At 38.7% G+C, this 17,928-nt stretch overlaps 1 protein-coding gene across 7 annotated transcripts in view; it reads left to right on the top strand.

The window, feature by feature from the left end:
* The window catches only part of kst (spectrin beta chain, non-erythrocytic 5 kst), a 320,373-nt gene that overhangs the window by 194,844 nt on the left and 107,601 nt on the right, over nt 1-17,928 (top strand). For 3 of the 7 annotated variants that reach the window (XM_065227165.1, XM_065227167.1, XM_065227166.1), the window contains exon 1: nt 7,460-7,691. The exons of 3 other annotated variants lie outside the window; for them this stretch is intronic. In XM_065227165.1, the coding sequence (XP_065083237.1) occupies nt 7,658-7,691 (34 nt within the window). In that variant the 5' untranslated portion in view covers nt 7,460-7,657. Of the gene's footprint in view, nt 1-7,459; nt 7,692-17,928 lie in introns of those variants that run through there. One more of the 7 variants, XM_065227172.1, reaches the window with a different exon arrangement.

Here is a 17,928-nt window from a genome sequence, read left to right on the forward strand (position 1 = left end):
TACTTGTGTTTTGTTTTTGTTTTTGAATTGTTAAATATGTTGTTGCTGTGTAATACTCGGGGAAATATAATTATTTTCTTAAGGTGAAAGTGGATGGAATCCAAAAATGGCCGCTATTTTGTTTATTTTGCCTTACCACTTTGAATTTTTGGCGCCTCGAATCTCAGAATCTACAAAGTTTCCATGCATGAAATTGTAATGACATGTATGCTGCAGTGCAGCAAAAGAGTGATCATAACGTGGCACACGAAATCCTTTTAGTTTCTGAGATCTGTGCCGCCAAAAATTCGAAGTGGCAAGGCAAAATAAACAAAATAGCGGCCATTTGTGGATTCCACCAACTTTCACCTTAAATCTCAAATCTAAATATAAATATCTTGTTCTTTTTTAGCTGAACTTATTATACAATGACTGATAGTAAAACGTCAAAAAAATCTTCAATATTTTATCATCTTATAAATGTTTACACCTTAGTTTACACCAAAAAAATAGCATCATAGGTGGATTTTCATGTAAATTAGCCAACTTTTATGTAACATTGTTTCGTTATATTCAATTCAGCTAATATTGTTATGCAGAACCAAACTATGGTGAATGTTGCGTGTTCGAAAAATAATTTAATATAAGAATCTTGAAATATTTCGATTATCAAAAACGCTATTTTTTTAAACATTTATAACCATATCGCCAATTTCTGCAGGAGTTTAAAAAAGTTTGGCCTTTTGTTCACGGAAAATTCAGCATATTTGTGGTACTGTATCAAAATTTCAGCTCAATTGATCATAACAGAACAAAGTCAGCATGTCAAATTTTGCAAGTTTGTAAACAAATTTCTGCCTTTCGTACTTTTTTATTGACCGCAGGTGTAAGTGTATTTTAATATTTTTTTATTTAAAGTATTATTAGTTCCCAACATTTCATCCTCTGACGGTAACTAAATCCGAAGAATACTTAACGACTTACAAATTAAAAAAAATATAACTATAACATGACCCTCCCTCCTCCAAAACATGACTCCGCCTTTTTTTTACCAAACCATTTTATTATCCTTGGATTATATTATCCTTGGATAATAAGATGTATATGACAAGTTAGAGTGGTTAAATATTTTTGGCCAGCTAGAATTAATAAATACCCCACTGTGCGTCGGACGTACATGAACAAATCAGCGATCATCCCTTTTGCCAGTGGTGGCAGGGGGAAACACCCCTCACCATCCCTTATTAACACTCCGAATACGGTGGGTAAAAAACTTTACGCCGACTACGAAGCCTCCGAAAAACGTGTAACGGCAAGTTTGCAATGGCACAGTATGATAAATTTACGGATACACAGTATGATAAATTTACGGATGTTCCGGATCTTTTGGAGGACAGACCCTAAATTCTATCTTAAATCGCAGTTCCAAGAAATTTCGAGAAAAAAAAACCACGGTTTTTTCACAGTTTCATCGATGATCCACTTTTACGGATGATCAGGATCTTCTGGAGGAAGTTCCAATGGCCATCCAGGTTCATGTTGATGTCTCGACCCTAAATTCTTTCATATATCACAGTTAGAAGTGTTTTCGACAAAACTACGGAGCTCTAGAAACAGTATCATGGATGGACAATTTTTACGGATCTTCCGGAGGACTGTCCCATGGTCATTCGGCTCCAAATTCATTCTAATATCACAGTTCCACGGTTTTTCGTTCTTGGATCAATTTTATGCCTTGCAATCGTGCTAAGGCCTTGTTGTCCTCTGCTGTCCGAAGAAGTCGTATCCACTCTACTCGATCCATGGACAGACTTTGCCAGCCTCGCAGTCTGCGAAGGGTCCGCAGGTCGTCTTCTACTTGGTCGATCCACCTTGCCCGCTGCGCGCCTCTTCTTCTTGTTCCTGTTGGGGCGCTTTCGAGAACCATTTTCGCTGCTTCGTCGTGCGACATTCTTACGACATGCCCAGCCTACCGTAGTCGCCCAATTTTTGCAATGTGAACGATGGATGGTTCTCCCAACAGCTGGTGCAATTCTTAGTTCATTCGCTTCCTCCATGTTCCGTCATCCAAGGGCGCGTTTGGCCTCCACGAGCATAGTCACGGTCTCGTGGCTGTAGACGACCACCGGTCTAATCAGCGTCTTTTAGATAGTCAACTTCGTAGCGAATTTTATTCGACCGGAGCGTCCTCCGGAGTCCAAAGTAGGCACGATTCCCTGCCATAATGCGTCTTTTAAAATTCTCTGCTGGTATCATTTTCGACGGTCACCAGTGAGCCCAAACACACGAACTCATCGACCACCTCGATTTCGTCACCGTTAATCTGAACGCCGGGTGGGAGGCTAACATTGTTTTCCCTAGAACCTCTTCCTTTCATGTATTTTGTGTTTAATGCATTGATGGCAAGTCCAATCCACCTAGCTTCAGCCTTCAGTCTGATGTACGTTTCCGCCTTCGTCTCAAAGTTCCGTGCCATAATGTCGATGTCATCGGCGAAGCCAAGAGGATGGACATCCAGAAAATCGTGCCACTCGTGTTTATCCCTGCTTTTCTGATCACACATTCTAATGCAATTTTGAATAGCAAACAAGGAAGTCCACCCCCTTCGAGATTCAAAGGGACTCGAGAGTGTCCCGATACTCGAACAACGCACATCACTCGATCCATCGTCGCCTTCACCAATCGCGTCAGTTTATCTGGAAATCCGTACTCGTGCATAATCTGCCATAGTTGATCACGATCGATTGTGTCGTATGCGGATTAGAAATCGATGAAAAAATTATGTGTAAGCAAGCTGTATTTGTGACATTTCTGCAGAACCTGCCGAATCGCGAATATGAACCCATGAATCCCTGCTGGTATTGCCCAAGAAATGTCTTGCAAATGGTGACAGGCGACGGCGTATAATTTGGGAGAGTCCTTGTAAGCGGCGCTCAGCAGTGTGATCGCGCGGTAGTTGCAGCAATCCAACTTGTCGCCCTTTTTGTAGATTGGACATACAACACCTTGCTTCACTCCTCCGGTAATATCCCCTCCTCCCAAATATTGGCAATTACCCAGTACAGCGCTCTACCGTATTTTAATAGCTCACTTGGTTGTTGATCTACACCAGTTGCTTTGTTGTTCTTCAGTCGACCGAACGATCTCCTCCTCAACTTCTGGAAGATCAGGGGCCAGTAGCCTGTCGTCTTCTGCACGTGATCCAAGGTCTGTTGCCGTGCCACCTTCATTTTCTGCTGCATCACCGTTGAGCTGCTCGTCATAGTTATGCTTCCACCTCTAAATTTTATCGAGTGACCATTTTACGGATGTTGTTGATCTTCCGGACGACGGTCCCATGGCTATCTAGGTACATGTTTCAGTCACTATCACAAATTCATTCTTATATCACAGTTCCTAATCTTTTTGGAAAAAAAACTGCGGAGCTCTAGGATCAGTTTCATTGATTAACCTCTTTTACGGATGTTCTGGACTTACCAGAGGATGGCCCCATGGCCATTTGGGTCCATATTTATGTCATGACCCCAAAATATTTCTTATATCGCGGTTCCACATGCTTTCGAAAAAACCGTAGAACTCTAGGATCAGTTTCGAGGATGGACCATTTTTAAAGATGTTCTAGATCTTGCGGAGGACGGTCCCATGGCCTTTTGGGTACATGTTTATGTCACGACTGCAAATTAATGTATATATGACAGCCAAGTGTTTTCGAAAAAAAAACCGTGGAGCTCTAGGATCAGTTCCATACATTGACCAATTTTACGGAATTTTTCGGATCTTCCGGAGGACGTTCCGATGGCCATCTGGGTCCATGTTTATGTCACGATCCCAAAATCATTCTAATATTACAGTTCCTAACGTTTTCAAGAAAACCACGGAGCTCTAGGATCAGTTTCGTTAATTTTCCACTTTCACGAATGTTCCGGATCTTCTGGAGGACGGTCCCATGGACATCCAGGTTTATGTTTATGTCACAAGCCAAATTCTTTCTATCATCACATTTCTTAACGTTTTCAAGAAAACCACGGAGCTCTAGGATCAGGATCGTGGATTTATCACTTTTACGGATGTTCCGGATCTTCCGCAGGATGGTCCTATGGACATCCAGGTTCATGTTTATGTCACAAGCCCAAATTCTTTCTATCATCACAGTTCCTAATGTTTATAAAAAAAACGCGGAGCTCTAGGATCAGGATCGTGGATTAACCACTTTCACTTTTCATGGATTGATCACTTTTACGGATGTTCCGGATCTTCCGGAAGACGGTCCTATGGACATCCAGATCCATGTTTATGTCACAAGCCCAAATTCTTTCTATCATCACAGTTCCTAATGTTTTCAAGAAAACCACGGAGCTCTAGGAACAGGATCGTGGATTTACCACTTTTACGGATGTTCCGGATCTTCCGCTGGACGGTCCGATGGCCATCTTGGTCCATGCCCCAAATTCATTCTTATATCACAGATCCTAATGTTAAAAAAAACGCGTAGCTCTAGGAGCAGTTTCATGGATTGATCACTTTTACGGATGTTCCGGATCTTCCGGAGGACGGTCCTATGGACATCCAGGTTTATGTTTATGTCACAAGCCCAAATTCTTTCTATCATCACAGTTCCTAATGTTTATAAAAAAAAAACGCGGAGCTCTAGGATCAGGATCGTAGATTTACTACTTTTACTGATGTTCCGGATCTTCCGGAGGACGGTCCCATGGCCATCTGGGTCCATGACCCAAATTCATTCTTATATCACAGATCCTAATGTTAAAATGTTGTCCACTTTTACGGATGTTCCGGATCTTCAGGAGGACGGTCCCATGGCCATCCAGGTACATGTTTATGTCACGACCCCACATATTTGTTTATATCACAGTTCCTAATGTTTTCAAAAAAAACACAGAGCTCTAGGATCAGGATCATGGATTGACCATTTTTACGGATGTTCCGGATTTTTCGAGGATCGTTCCGTTGTCTCCAGGATCCATATATAGGAACCATGACTGTATTCTGGCTAATTGTGAACATTTGTGCCCATTAATCTAAATTACAGATCTTGCGCCACTTGCAAAACCCTACAAACACACCTTTTAAAAAAACGTGTAACAACTCTTTTCGCTTTTTTAAAAAAGTAGACGACTCTATTTTCAAGTTTTTTGCAATCAAAATCATCTAGAAACCCTAAGAATTCTAAAGGTACCACAATTTTTGAAATTCATTAAGAAATGGTCAAGTTGTGCCATTGCAAACTTGCCGTTACACGTTTTTCGGATGCATCGTATTCGGAGTGTTAACGGATGAGCTTGGTAAATGAGATGCTCTACCCGATTTGTACCTTCCTAAAAATTGTCCTTTGTTCGCTTTCTACTTTCTATATACAAATTTCACACTGCCGTCCTATAACGGAACTGTCAACTCTTTATTTTCATCTCCTCATCTATCGTATAAAATGTCCACTTTAATTCTGATATTTGATGTTAAGCATTTCCAACTACAAAAATAATCTATTTCCAAGAATATTGTTGATTGTTTTGCAAAGAATTTCAAGAATGCGGTATTATTTTTGTAAAAGCTTATTTGCCTCTAAGTTTAAGAGAAGAGGAATTATTCTACAAAAGTTCTTGAGATCATTCTAAAGAAATTCTGTGAAAAGTTCAAAGCAAATTATCAAAGTTATCTACCTATATATATATCAAATATTTAAAGATTTCGATCGTCGAATCAAATTCAAGATCATAAAAAAATTGGAATTACTATTTGATAGTCATCATGTATAACGTAAGCAAAAGTAAATTATTCAAATCACTTCAAATGCTCCTCACAAGAGATTCCGTTGTGTAAATTTGAGGCATTTATGAAATTTTATTTTAATTTCCATGAAATAAAAAGATTTTTTTTCAATATCAAACCGTATTTGAATTTCTAAGTTACCATATAAATGGTTACCTATTTAGTATTTACAAGTAACTATTTGTTCACTATTTCCGTAATTTTAGTCACTAAAGTCACTACTATTATATCGCATCAGCACTACCAGCCCTGATTGTGCCTTTCAATTGAAGATGTTATTTATCTCCGTTGAATTCGAGAATTTTCGGTGACGAAATCTCTTGAAAATTCGATTCAAAACTTTGATGTACAATTCAATGAAATATGTGTTGCCTTTTTTTTTCTAAGAAGAAATGTTCCTGACAATGAAGCAATGTTTTTTATTACAATTGCAAAAAAAAACAGGTTTTCCGTCGTAAAATGATTTTTCCAGCAAACATCAATTCAAAACTAATAATTTCTTGTGGGAGTATATTATATTAATTTAAATGAATTTGAAATGTAAAAGATACATTGGATGAAAGACCTGTTAATTGAATTATATTTTTCTTGAAAAAGAATGAATTTTTCTACAACTTTGCTTCAAGCGTCATTTCGATTGGAAGTGAAATTGTCGAGTTGTGAATTGTTGAAAAAACATCAAATACGGCCTTTTGAAGGTTTTTTTGCAAAACTCAAAATGACCGAATATTAGCTCAAATGTGAATGATTGACCATAACAAACAATTATGCAAAGTATCATAAGCTAATCGGAGATGGTCGCGCATCAGATCGATTTGTTATTTGGCGTGGAACTGCTCCGCAGTTAAAGCCAGAATCTCCCTAATCATGTTCAAACAATCTCACCAGCCATCCATATAAAACCAAACAAAGCACCCGGCATCCAGCTTTGGCAAATGTACACCTAGAATGGTACGCTACTACTGGAGTAACCGTAAATAATTAAAATTTTCCAACCGATTGTAGGGCGCCCCGCTCGAAATCGGAGATAACCGAGACTGGGCGATACTAAACCCATGAAACCGTGATACGCTGCTGTACGAATAACTGATAAGGGTTTGTCTGTGGGTCCAACCAACAGTTCCGATGACACCGCTCAGGGTTGAACCTTGAGGGGGGGCTTGGCTTACAATTTGACTTGCATATTTTCGACTCCATGAGTGTGGGAACCACTGCCTGTGGGTGCAGTGCGGTTCAGTCACACTTGTGGTCATTTGCACATGAAAAACAAACCTCCGCCATTATCATCATTCCAAGCCCACCGAGTTCAGCGCTCGATGGTGGTAGTATGTGCGTCCGAGTGAATGTCGGTCCATATCTGCCTACCAACTATGTAGATAAAGATATCCGAAATAGCGACCGAACTGGATCTCGATTTGTCAGTCCACGGACAACCACGAACGAACCTAGTCCCCGGGCCTCTAGCACTGTGTAGCGTCGACCGTCCATCCACATATCCAGGTGCGAAAGTGCTAATGTGAAGAAAACACTACTGAGTCAGTGACGCGTGAATTGTGACACCCGATCGGCCGAGGTAGTTGTCTCCTGACAACGATTACAACTACAGTAAAAAGAAGAAGAATACTGTGAAGAGATTGATAACGCGGGTGTGTACCCAGAGGGTAGTCTGACGGTTGTCCGCGAAACGTTCACCGAAGCTGGTCAATGTTAAGTAGTCGTCATCAGTACTTCCGATAAGTGTCGACGGGAACGGTTGAGCGCGAGTTTTGCAGGTGACCGAAGTTCGAATCAGAAGAATATTTTCAAGCAAATACAGTGATAGTGGAAAAGTGATCCAATCCCGGTTCGATTGTTAGTGCAACGGGAAGATTTTGTTACGGAACGTGAGAATATGTCGTTGTATAACCGCTACAGTAAAAGATATGGTAGGGATCGTCGCTCGCCGTAGTGCGAAGTGTGTTTATCGAGAACATTCCAGCTTGCTGTTTTATCAAGCGATTAGCTATTTTCCGCCACTTTACGTAGTCCGGTTGAGCACTGATATATATTGGGAAACCTGTGCAAATTCGTAGAATCCTTATCATCGCATTCCAATCGCAAGCAACAGCATTGAGGCTCTGCTTATCGTGAGCCGCATTCTGACTGGATTGCTCGATAGGTGACAAATTCAGTAGGGGACTGAAATTTCCAAACGTGCAATTTTCTTTATCATCTATTTGCGAAAGAATGTATTAGCTGGGTGATGATTGGTGTGCTTTTTCTACACGAACATTTGAAAAGGGCCAATGAGTCAGAACTCCATATGATAGAGCAAACATTTCTCTGCTGTTAGTTTGCGTGAGTGTTTCGTAATTCGTGATAAATCGACGTTTCAAGTCACTGTTTACACTTGCTCGTTGGCCCTTTTCAAATGCAATGGAATAGAACTTTCTACGGTTCATACCAACTAAAACAAATATTATGGATGACTGTCCACAAAGAAAGGTTTAAAATTTCCAAAAACTTTATCAAATCTAATTGAAATATTTAAAAGCAAATCTAGTTGTATTTGTTTAAGGTACAAAAATCAAAAATCAATCTTCATTGCCTCAAAATAGAATAGCTCTTTTGAAAATGCAAATTCATAAAATTCAGTTGAAAATGACAGGAGTGTGAATGTGAATGTCGTAAAAGACACCTTCAACAGGTAATTTATTCATACCTGTCTTCATGCAGAATTCTTAGATTTGCCTTCATGAAGAATTCCGGGGGGTTAAATTCTCTCGAAAATGTTTATTTTTTGTTATTTTTTAGAACATTACAAAAATACAATCACTTCGTGTTTTCAGTATATTATTGAGCAATATTTCTTTATTTCAGCTTCATTTTTGAAAATTAATATTTTGTGCTGAAACATTTCGAAAATAAAGCTGAAATGTTACTTAATATCATACGTATACAGCCATTCCATAGTAAAACGATATAGTGATTCTCAAAATTTCGTAAAAATTGGTAGTTTTGTTCATTATCGCAAAATATTAGATCCGTATTTTATTATTTTGTTATTAGGGTGACCATTTCCATGTAAGGGTGGTCAAAAAATCGATTTGTTTCAAAAATGAAATTTTGTATAGATTATGTGACCATGTTGGCTATGTATCAATGGAGACGCATGGTAGGATAGTCGTATAGGAGTATTGAGCAAAAACACAAAACTTGATCCTCTCATCATGGAAATGGTCACCCTAATAAAAAAATTAAAAATACGAGTCTAATATTTTGCAATAAGGAACAAAACTACCATTTTTTACGAAATTCTGAGAACCACTCTCTCGTTTTGCTATGGAATGGCTGTATAATTTTCGAACAACAATTTCACCACACATTGTCGTCAAACGTAAACAACCATGGACTACGTCACGATTGTCACATAACACAACACCATATCTCATTGTGCACATCTGATAAGCACACTATCGATGGAAAACTTGTTGATTTACAGCAGATTTTTGTTCGAACCACGAACACACTTTATCGGCGGTAGAATGTAAACAAGGCTCGTATCTAGAGCAGCCATTCCATGCCACATAACGAATCGATCTGCCGCGACGTTCTCCGATTTGCGTGGAAATTTGCAAAATTGTTTGTTATGGTAAATAATTCACATTTTAGCTTAAATTCGGAAAAAAAATGTAAACAATTTTAGCTAAAAATCCGAAAAAGTGATTAAGTGAAATTATGAAAAAATTATAACTTCTGTGAAATTTTCGAGTTGGACACTCATAAACTAACAAAAATCATATAACAGCAATTGTTGGTCTAATTTTCGAAGTTGTTGTTTGCAAAACATTTTGTAATTTGTGTAGACTTTCAAAATCGTTTCTTGTGCAAAATTTTACAAAAATAAATTGTTTAAACAAAAACTTTGAAAATTTTCGTTAGTTTATGAATGTTTAACCACAAGGTAGTTGTTGTGTGATTTTGTTAATTTTGAAGTGTACAACTTAAAAATTTCACAGCAGTTTGCATTTTTCATTAGTTTTTTTTTAATGAAAAAAAATGCCTAAACAATATTTAAGAGGGTTATTTCCTGTTATTTAAGTTTTTTTTAAGTCCATGCACGTTGCACAGTGGGATCATTCTGAAAAATAATCGGTCAAAACCCTTTTCTCAGTGTTAACTCGGCTGCCGACAGAAGCAGACCACTCTCAATGTGTGTCACGCGATCGTCTGTTTACTCGGTAGCAACCATTGTGTGGTCCTCCTCATTGTTCTTCATCAGCAGTTCTTTCAGTCGATGCGTCGTCGACTTTGCAAAGCAACCGTTTCGTGATGAATGTGTGAGTGCTGACCACGTTTTGCGTCCATTGCTACAATGGGAGCGCTCTGACCCTTGTTGGCGAATCTGCCATACAAGTAAACCACTGGAAGCGGCTCCCGTTCTGGTAGAGGAGGCTTATTGGATAGTGGAAGATAAAATGTTTATTGTGTTGTACCTTTTGACTATAGTTTTAAGATGTATTGTATAGTGAACAAGGATACTCGGCTCTGTAAAGTTAATTCGGTTGAGCCTTATCAAAAAAATAATAATAATAATAAAAACCCTTTTCTCACAATTCCCTATGTTTTAGCGTGTAGGTGTCTTCAGAGAAGTTTCATGAAATATTATTCTGCATCTTTTGAATTATGCATATACATTTTTATTAAGGTGGTATTACACTTGAAAAAAAAAACTAACTTTTGTTATCTCTCGTAATAGGTTCATGTTTTGGGCAAAGTTTTTTTTTTCCTTTGGTTTGTTTTTTTCCGTCGATCTTGTTTTCCGTGCTGAGCACCAATGCTACCGACGTGCCAGGAAGGCAGCTCCCACACCTGGACCCTACCTATCGCCCATCAACTCATGAACCGGGGACCAACGGCTTTACTTCCCATCCGAAGGAAGGCGTGATCAGAGATGTTATGCCTCAGAACATCCCGGCGGCGACGACTGGGATTGAACCCAGGCCTCCTGGGGTGAGAGGTAATCACGCTAACCACTACACCACCGGCGCCGTTATTTTTGAGCAAAGTTGTAGAACTATGAATTTTATGAGACTTTGCTGAAGATTCCAAGTTTCTACGTCATAAGTCTAGCGGACTATAAATGGGTTTTTCGTCAGGACTACCTTAAAACCATTTATTTTTTTCTTTTTCGCATCTCCACTAATCGATTCCACGAGTTCTATAAAGTTTTCAATATCATCAAAATACACTACTTTGCTGAGGACAGCAATTGTTTTGTAAAGCATTTTTAAAACAAAATTTCACCAATTTTTTAGTTGAAATTTCTCTAGAAATGAAAGTTTCTGGCATCCAAAATCAACGGTAATTGATCAAATCATGATATAAAGTACTCATGTTCCAAAGATCACTGGGTCTACTCGGGTACAATTTGTTGCTACTATGTTTCGATCCCTCCCTTTGCTCAGTCGGTAAAGGCGCAGTCACAAAGCAAGACCATGCTGGAGGTGACTGGGTTCGATTCCCGGTCCGGTCTAGGAATTTTTCGGGTTGGAAAATTTCTCGACTTCCCTGGGCATAGAAGTATGATTGGACTTGCCACACAATTATACCAATGCAAAAATGGTACAGGCATCGAAAGCTCTCAATTAATAACTGTGGAAGTGCACCTAGAACACTAAGTTGAGAGCACGCAATAAGCTAATATGCGATATGCAATAAGCTTGAAATGGGAAGAAGAAGATCCCTTGAGAAGAATTTGATATGGATCTCCAATCAACACGTCTTCCCTAAAACTTAAATATTAGTTCTTTTACGACTCGTTTTTTAACCGAATTGAATTACGCTCAGTAGTGTAAGGGGCTTGGGTTCTAACCCACGATCTTCTGCTCAGTAAGCAAAAACGGCCACTCTAAGGCCACCGTGCCCCTTGCATCACAACAAGCTACGACCGACGATCGGTTACAAGAAGCTATTACAATGAAATGAAATCCCCGAAAATAGTTAACAATGTCTTCCGAACCGGATCAGGCGTACGTCACATTTGTCTAAATATACGTATTGCTTTTCCAAATCGTTCCACCGATTTCTATTATTAATGATTTTCTTCAATAGAGGCCTGGATAGATCAACTCAGTAATGTAACAAGTCTTGGGTTTTAACCCATTTTCTTCTACTCAATAAGCAAAAACGGTTGCTCTATAGCAACCGTGTCTCTTACATTACCACAATCTACAACCGACTTAGCAAAAAGCAAAGTGAAGTGACGTCCCCGAAAGCAGCCAGCAATGTCTTCAAAACTGGATCACGCATACACCCTTTTTCGAAATTCATAGTTTAAACAATGCAAATTTATACTCTCGGAACCCAACGATCGCGGTTTATTCTGTTGTGGGAGAGCTTGGGATTAAACCCAAGATATTCTGCTCACTAAGCAAAAACGATCCCTCTAGGGTCATGGAGCTTCTAAAAACACTCAACGACAAAATATGATTAAGTTTTCGCTTGGTAATGTAATGAACATCAGAGATACGCGATAGTTCATATAGTTTCAGCGATTGATGGTTAATTTTAAATATATGAATGGTACTGCCTACGGCGACTACGATGACAACAACAGCGAATTTGTCTAGTATATAACACCTTTGGCCGGCACCTCCACTGGATCTTCATGTCTGCTATCTGTTACTGTTTTCAAAAATATCTACTAGCAATTACTTTGTCGTAATACTTCCTTCAACGAAAACAAATTTTCATGCATTGCCATGGTCATCTGGGAGGAGGTTCGCGTCGAGTGCTGTCCCCAGGAACCGTTCGCGGCCACCAGCTACCGCCCTTCCAGACTTGAGCGTATCCAGCGAGGCATTCTTCAGATTGCTCGCAATCTCCGACACCGGTGGAGGACCAGCAGCCGAGCACTTTTGCAAGCGGGAAACTTGCTGGTTCACGGCAACGTCGGCCTCCGAATTACTACCAAAACTCCTGACGGACACATTATCAGCATTTTCCGGGGCTAATTCCCCAACCGGACCGGGTTCAAACTCGCCCACGGTGACGAGACTCTCGATAGAACTACACGTCGAAAGTGTGGCTTCCAAACTCACTATAGCACAATTTCATGAACACTAAAAACTCAATTACAGCACAATGCAAAAAAAAAAAAATCCTAATCCGCGGAAGAAAAACACGCAGCAAAAATGCGCACGTCAAATTTCAAGCGTGGCTTACTGCGATCTCTCGTGACGTTTTCGAGCTATGATTTGATAAAATATATCGAATACGCCATTTTGATTTTATTTTGCACGTTTCAAAATGGCCGAGATTTAGCTCAAACGTGAATTATTGATCACCCTCATAAACAGTGCCTAACCACCAATTCGGGATGTCATCCCAACTGTATGTGGTATGGTCGTACCATCTATGATATCGTTAGTGTATGGTATCCGTTTATTGGGGCATAGCCAACAATTATGTTCAGTTTCATGGAAATCGGAGATGGTGTCGAGTCTTATTTTTTTGACGTAGTACTACGTCTGTGATTTCTATATAGGGGCACACTTTGTGAAAACCGAAAATGAAACATGTAACGAAATTATGAAAGATTTTGAACGTTAATAACTCAGCCGCCCCTGAACCAATTTCAATAATTTTATCAGCAATCGATCAGAAATATTTCTACGCATCGAATGCTTCCGACTGTTTATTTTCAACGGAAAACTATTGAAAAAGTTGTAAATATCAAGCATTGTTCAAAAGCATCGAAATAACTAACAAATCTACCAATTACGTACATGCATATACTGCTTCCCCAACACAGTCATCAGAGAATCGTTAGTAGACGAAACAAGTCGAAGTGGTATTGGCCTCCGATGTTCAGGCTTGTGCAAATAGGGAGGATGCAATTGCGTAACATTTTGCACACTCATCGCTCCCAACGACCACACAAAATGCTTTCCAGAGTTGTAATCTTGTAACCAACCTTGATTTTGATTGATTCTCTTCATCGACTTTCTGTTTTGGTAATAACTCGACGGCAAACATACTCATTCATTTTGTTACTCGCGATGATAGAAGAGCATAGCAGAAATAGTGCGAAATAGCTTAGTGAAGCCATGGTCATCGAAAGAGGAAATCGATGAAGATAATTGACGTTCACCCCTCTGCTTCTAAGCCCCTAAGGACCTCCAAAAACATGAAATTACACTATTCTCTAGAGATGCATAAAAGTCCAATTATTCGATTAACGATTAATCGTAAAGATTTTTCCAGCTTTTCGATTAAATATTAACCAAATTTTCAATTATTCGAGCGCGTCACCGACATCATTTCTTATTTCTACTCGTTTGATTTAGCGCAGTAGAGAAAATAAATAAAGGTACTAATTTATCTGAATAGGCATAGACAAGAATCATGACGTGAAACAAGATCATAAATTTGCCGAAAAAAGTGTTAGTCGTCTTTCTGCTAAAGGCTACGAATTACCAAATTGATGAGGGAAGCAGTTGAACGAGACAAACTAAAAAGGGGAGGAGCTTTAGCTGGGTGGACACTGATATTCTGCGGTCTTCCAACCTGTCTCAGACACCAGATAAGAATACAGTGGCGTCGTGTAACCATACTTCTAATCTGGGCACAAACTTTAACTCTCAAACCCCATTTCAATTCAACATATTTCCGGAATATTTTTTTTTAAATCTAAAAATATGTGTTTCTTAAAAAAGTATTTTTAATTACTTTTCATTTGATATTTTGATTTTTTAAATTAGCCCAGTGGTTCGAAAGTTATGAATTTTTGCGGTCACAAAATGAAAAATACGGGTCCAATATTTTGTAATAAGAAACAAAACTTCCCAATTTTTCAAAATTTTGAGAATCACTATAACGTTTTGCTATGGAATGCCTGAATAATTATATTTAAATCGATAGCTTAAACCTCCGAAACTTCTAGTTTTACTGATATTTACCCATTGCTAGCAATATTTTGAGATTTGTTAATGTTTTGAGAGCTAGTTCACAGGTAGATTGAGGTTAAGGTAACGCCACAGGCGCTCAACAATTATTTAAGCCTTCCTACATTGTGACAGGGTGGAAAGATTTTTAGTTGAATCGTTTAATCCGATGAGCCATGATGAATATGTGTTTTTTTTTGCCATCGGCTTAAAATTTATCTATAGGAATAGATATCGAGATAATGTCAAAATTATCTCCTAACCGACATTTCGAGGCTAGAACTAGATAACAGGAATTGAGCTCCGAACTGACGATACGCATATTTTTTCTACAATGTGCGGACTTAAGTCGCGTATTAGTACACGCCACTGAAGGAGTCTGCAAATTGTAGAGGAAATATCAGTCAAGGATAAGCAATTTTGGTAGTGAAATGAAATGAATATTACTAATCATTCTCTCTTTCTTCACATAAACTGGAAGAAGTCCAACCAACACTTCTTCTTCTGAATCTGATTTAATCAACGCTTCTTCAGCTCAGTGAGCAAAAACGGCCACTGAATTCCGAATCAACCAGCAAATACGAACGACAAATGTAATCGATTTGATATCTGCTCGTCAAGTAAGAAAGTGGTCATGTTTAGGAAAAGAAGTAGAAAATCAGCAATTTTAGAAATCAATACAACGTTCAATCTTCTGCTTATTAGCAAAAACGGTCACCACTAGGCCTCCACGCTCCTCATATCACTTCAAACCAGTGGCGTCGCCCTAACTTCAATCTACCTGTTCAACATCTCTCAAAACGTAAACAAACAAAACAATATTGGTTCCAGTGGATACAAATCAGGGCAACTAGAAGAACCAATGCCCTTTGAAACTGATTTGAATGTAAACAAGACCCCAACAGAATGTTTTCAAAGTTGTTGAACAGGGAAAAAGTGAGGTTACGCGACGCCATTGCTGCAAACCGCTACGGTCGTGTGATCGTGTTTTGGAATCACCGTTCAACGTACCTCCTCGGAAGGATTCAACTGTGATTTCCAGTCAGGATCGATCGCGCGAAAATATCGCCTATCGTTTATCCAGCTTGCAACCAAATTATATTTTCCATAATTCACCTCTTCCGCCTTGCCACCGTCGATACAACCCGAAAAATCACGTCACACCATATTGGTCGCATACCCCCGCAAAAATGCTATTGGAAGGTATGCCATCACCATCGGCGATATGACCCACTTCCGTTGAAGTCATGATCCCCAATATCCCTAATAAGTATTTTTTGAATGGCTTTAAGAAAAATGCAAAATGTGATAGAGAACTTCAAATGTCCCTAATGTGGACTTACATAAGTGTCCCGAATTTTGAGATCTTGCATCAATTAAAAATAGGGCATATTTTTTCTGCCAAAAATAGTAACTTACACTGTTTATATCAGCGGCTCCTTTTTTGGGGGGGTTCTACATGATATTTTACGCTATATATTGCTGATTAGCATCGATTACCACGCAACCTAATCATCCGAGGCATCCGTGGCCGTAATCGATCGAAAAGGTTGATAATGAAATTAATTTTGTACACAAACAGGAGTTGCGGCTCATTTCAAGGCTAGCTAAATCAGCAGTTTTATTCGGAGATTGTGCCTCGTTAATTTTAATTGACTATAAAATTGACCCTCTGCAAATCGTTTGGTCGAGCCGCCGAATTTAACGTGATTAGCGTTTACTTCACAACCGGGGAATGCACCACTCCGCTAATCGGACAAAATTGCAACCTACTGGAGAATGTAACATTCTTCAACAATATTAGATAGGCCTAGAAAACTTTTACTAAGTGAAATATTTTTAACGAGTTTTAGTTTGTCCGTCTGTGCTTCACTTAAAAAAATAAAAAAAAGTGAAACCATTGCAGCTACCAGCTTTCAGTTTGATTTGTATCCGTAAAATATGAACCTGTGCCATAAATGGTAATAGTTTGTAAATAGTTTGAAGCTTGTATGGAGATTATTGTGAATTTTTAATATCACTTACATCGCTCTAACTTTGGTTCTAGTTGTCCAATCACAAAAAAAAAAATTGAATTGCCACCAAACTGTGACCATAACAACAAATGCCTAAGCAACACATTTTTTTTCCGAATTTGAACAACTAGATTAAAAGTTAGAGCGATATAGGTAAAATTTAAAATTCATCCATTTTAATTCCCACGTTAGCTTCAATCCAGCTACCTGACCTCTAAAGCTTCATCAATCTTTACCGAAATCAACCCCCCCCCCTCCCCCGCTGTCACACATTTCTCGACCACTCCATTGAAAATTACGTCATGTTAGAGCGTCCCCCTCTAATTATTCCCTTAATGTTTTCGAAGTTTGTTTAGCTATGAATTTTATAGATTTTTAACCAAAATATGATCTCTTATTTATTTTTAGTTTCCAAGGAAGAGTAAGAAGTACTCATAAGCAATGTCCCTCATTAATATGTTATAGTAATTATTAAATTATCTAATGGTTCTCGGCTCCGTGGACCTTTTGGACATTTGAGCCTAACAAATAAACTAATTAAAAAAATATTTCGCGATAATTCCTTCAAAATGCTCGCCAATGCTCTGTAAAAGTTATTTCTAAGAATTTCCTTGGAATTCATCTCAGAATTGTCTTGGATATCTAAAAAGAACTATTTCAGTGTTCACTCGGCTGTCGACAGAAGTAGGCCACTCTCGATGTGTGTCACGCGATTGTCTGTTTACTCGGCAGCAGCCATTGTGTGGTCCACCTCATTTTTCTTCATTATTCTTCATTAGCAGTTCTTTCGGTCGATGCGTTGACCACGTTTTGCGTCCAATGCTGCAATGGAAGTGCTTTGCCTCCCGTTGGTGATACTGCCATACAATGAAATCACTGGAAGCGGCTTCCGTTCTGATGGAGCAGGCTTATTGGATAGCGGAAGATAAAGTGTTTATTGTGCTGTACCTTTTTTGACTGTAGTTTTAAGATGTATTGTATAGTGAACTAGAACCGTCGGCTCTGTAAAGTTAATCCGATTGAGCCTTATCAAATAAATTAATAATTAAAAATTTTAAATTCTTCCCATGATTTAGTTGCATTTTTTCTAAAATTCGCAATGAGATTCCTCTCAAAACTTGTTAAAAAATCTTCTTGGAATTTCCTTGTAATTGTCCTCTGAATTCCTTTAAAACCTACGTATTTTGTTCAAGTTCGAAATTAAAAAAAAAAAATTGGAA

The sequence above is a fragment of the Ochlerotatus camptorhynchus genome, unplaced genomic scaffold, assembly GCF_037179485.1.
Source record: "Ochlerotatus camptorhynchus isolate MF236.1 unplaced genomic scaffold, CSIRO-AGI_Acam_v1.1 ptg000267l, whole genome shotgun sequence".
Lineage (NCBI taxonomy): Eukaryota > Metazoa > Arthropoda > Insecta > Diptera > Culicidae > Ochlerotatus > Ochlerotatus camptorhynchus.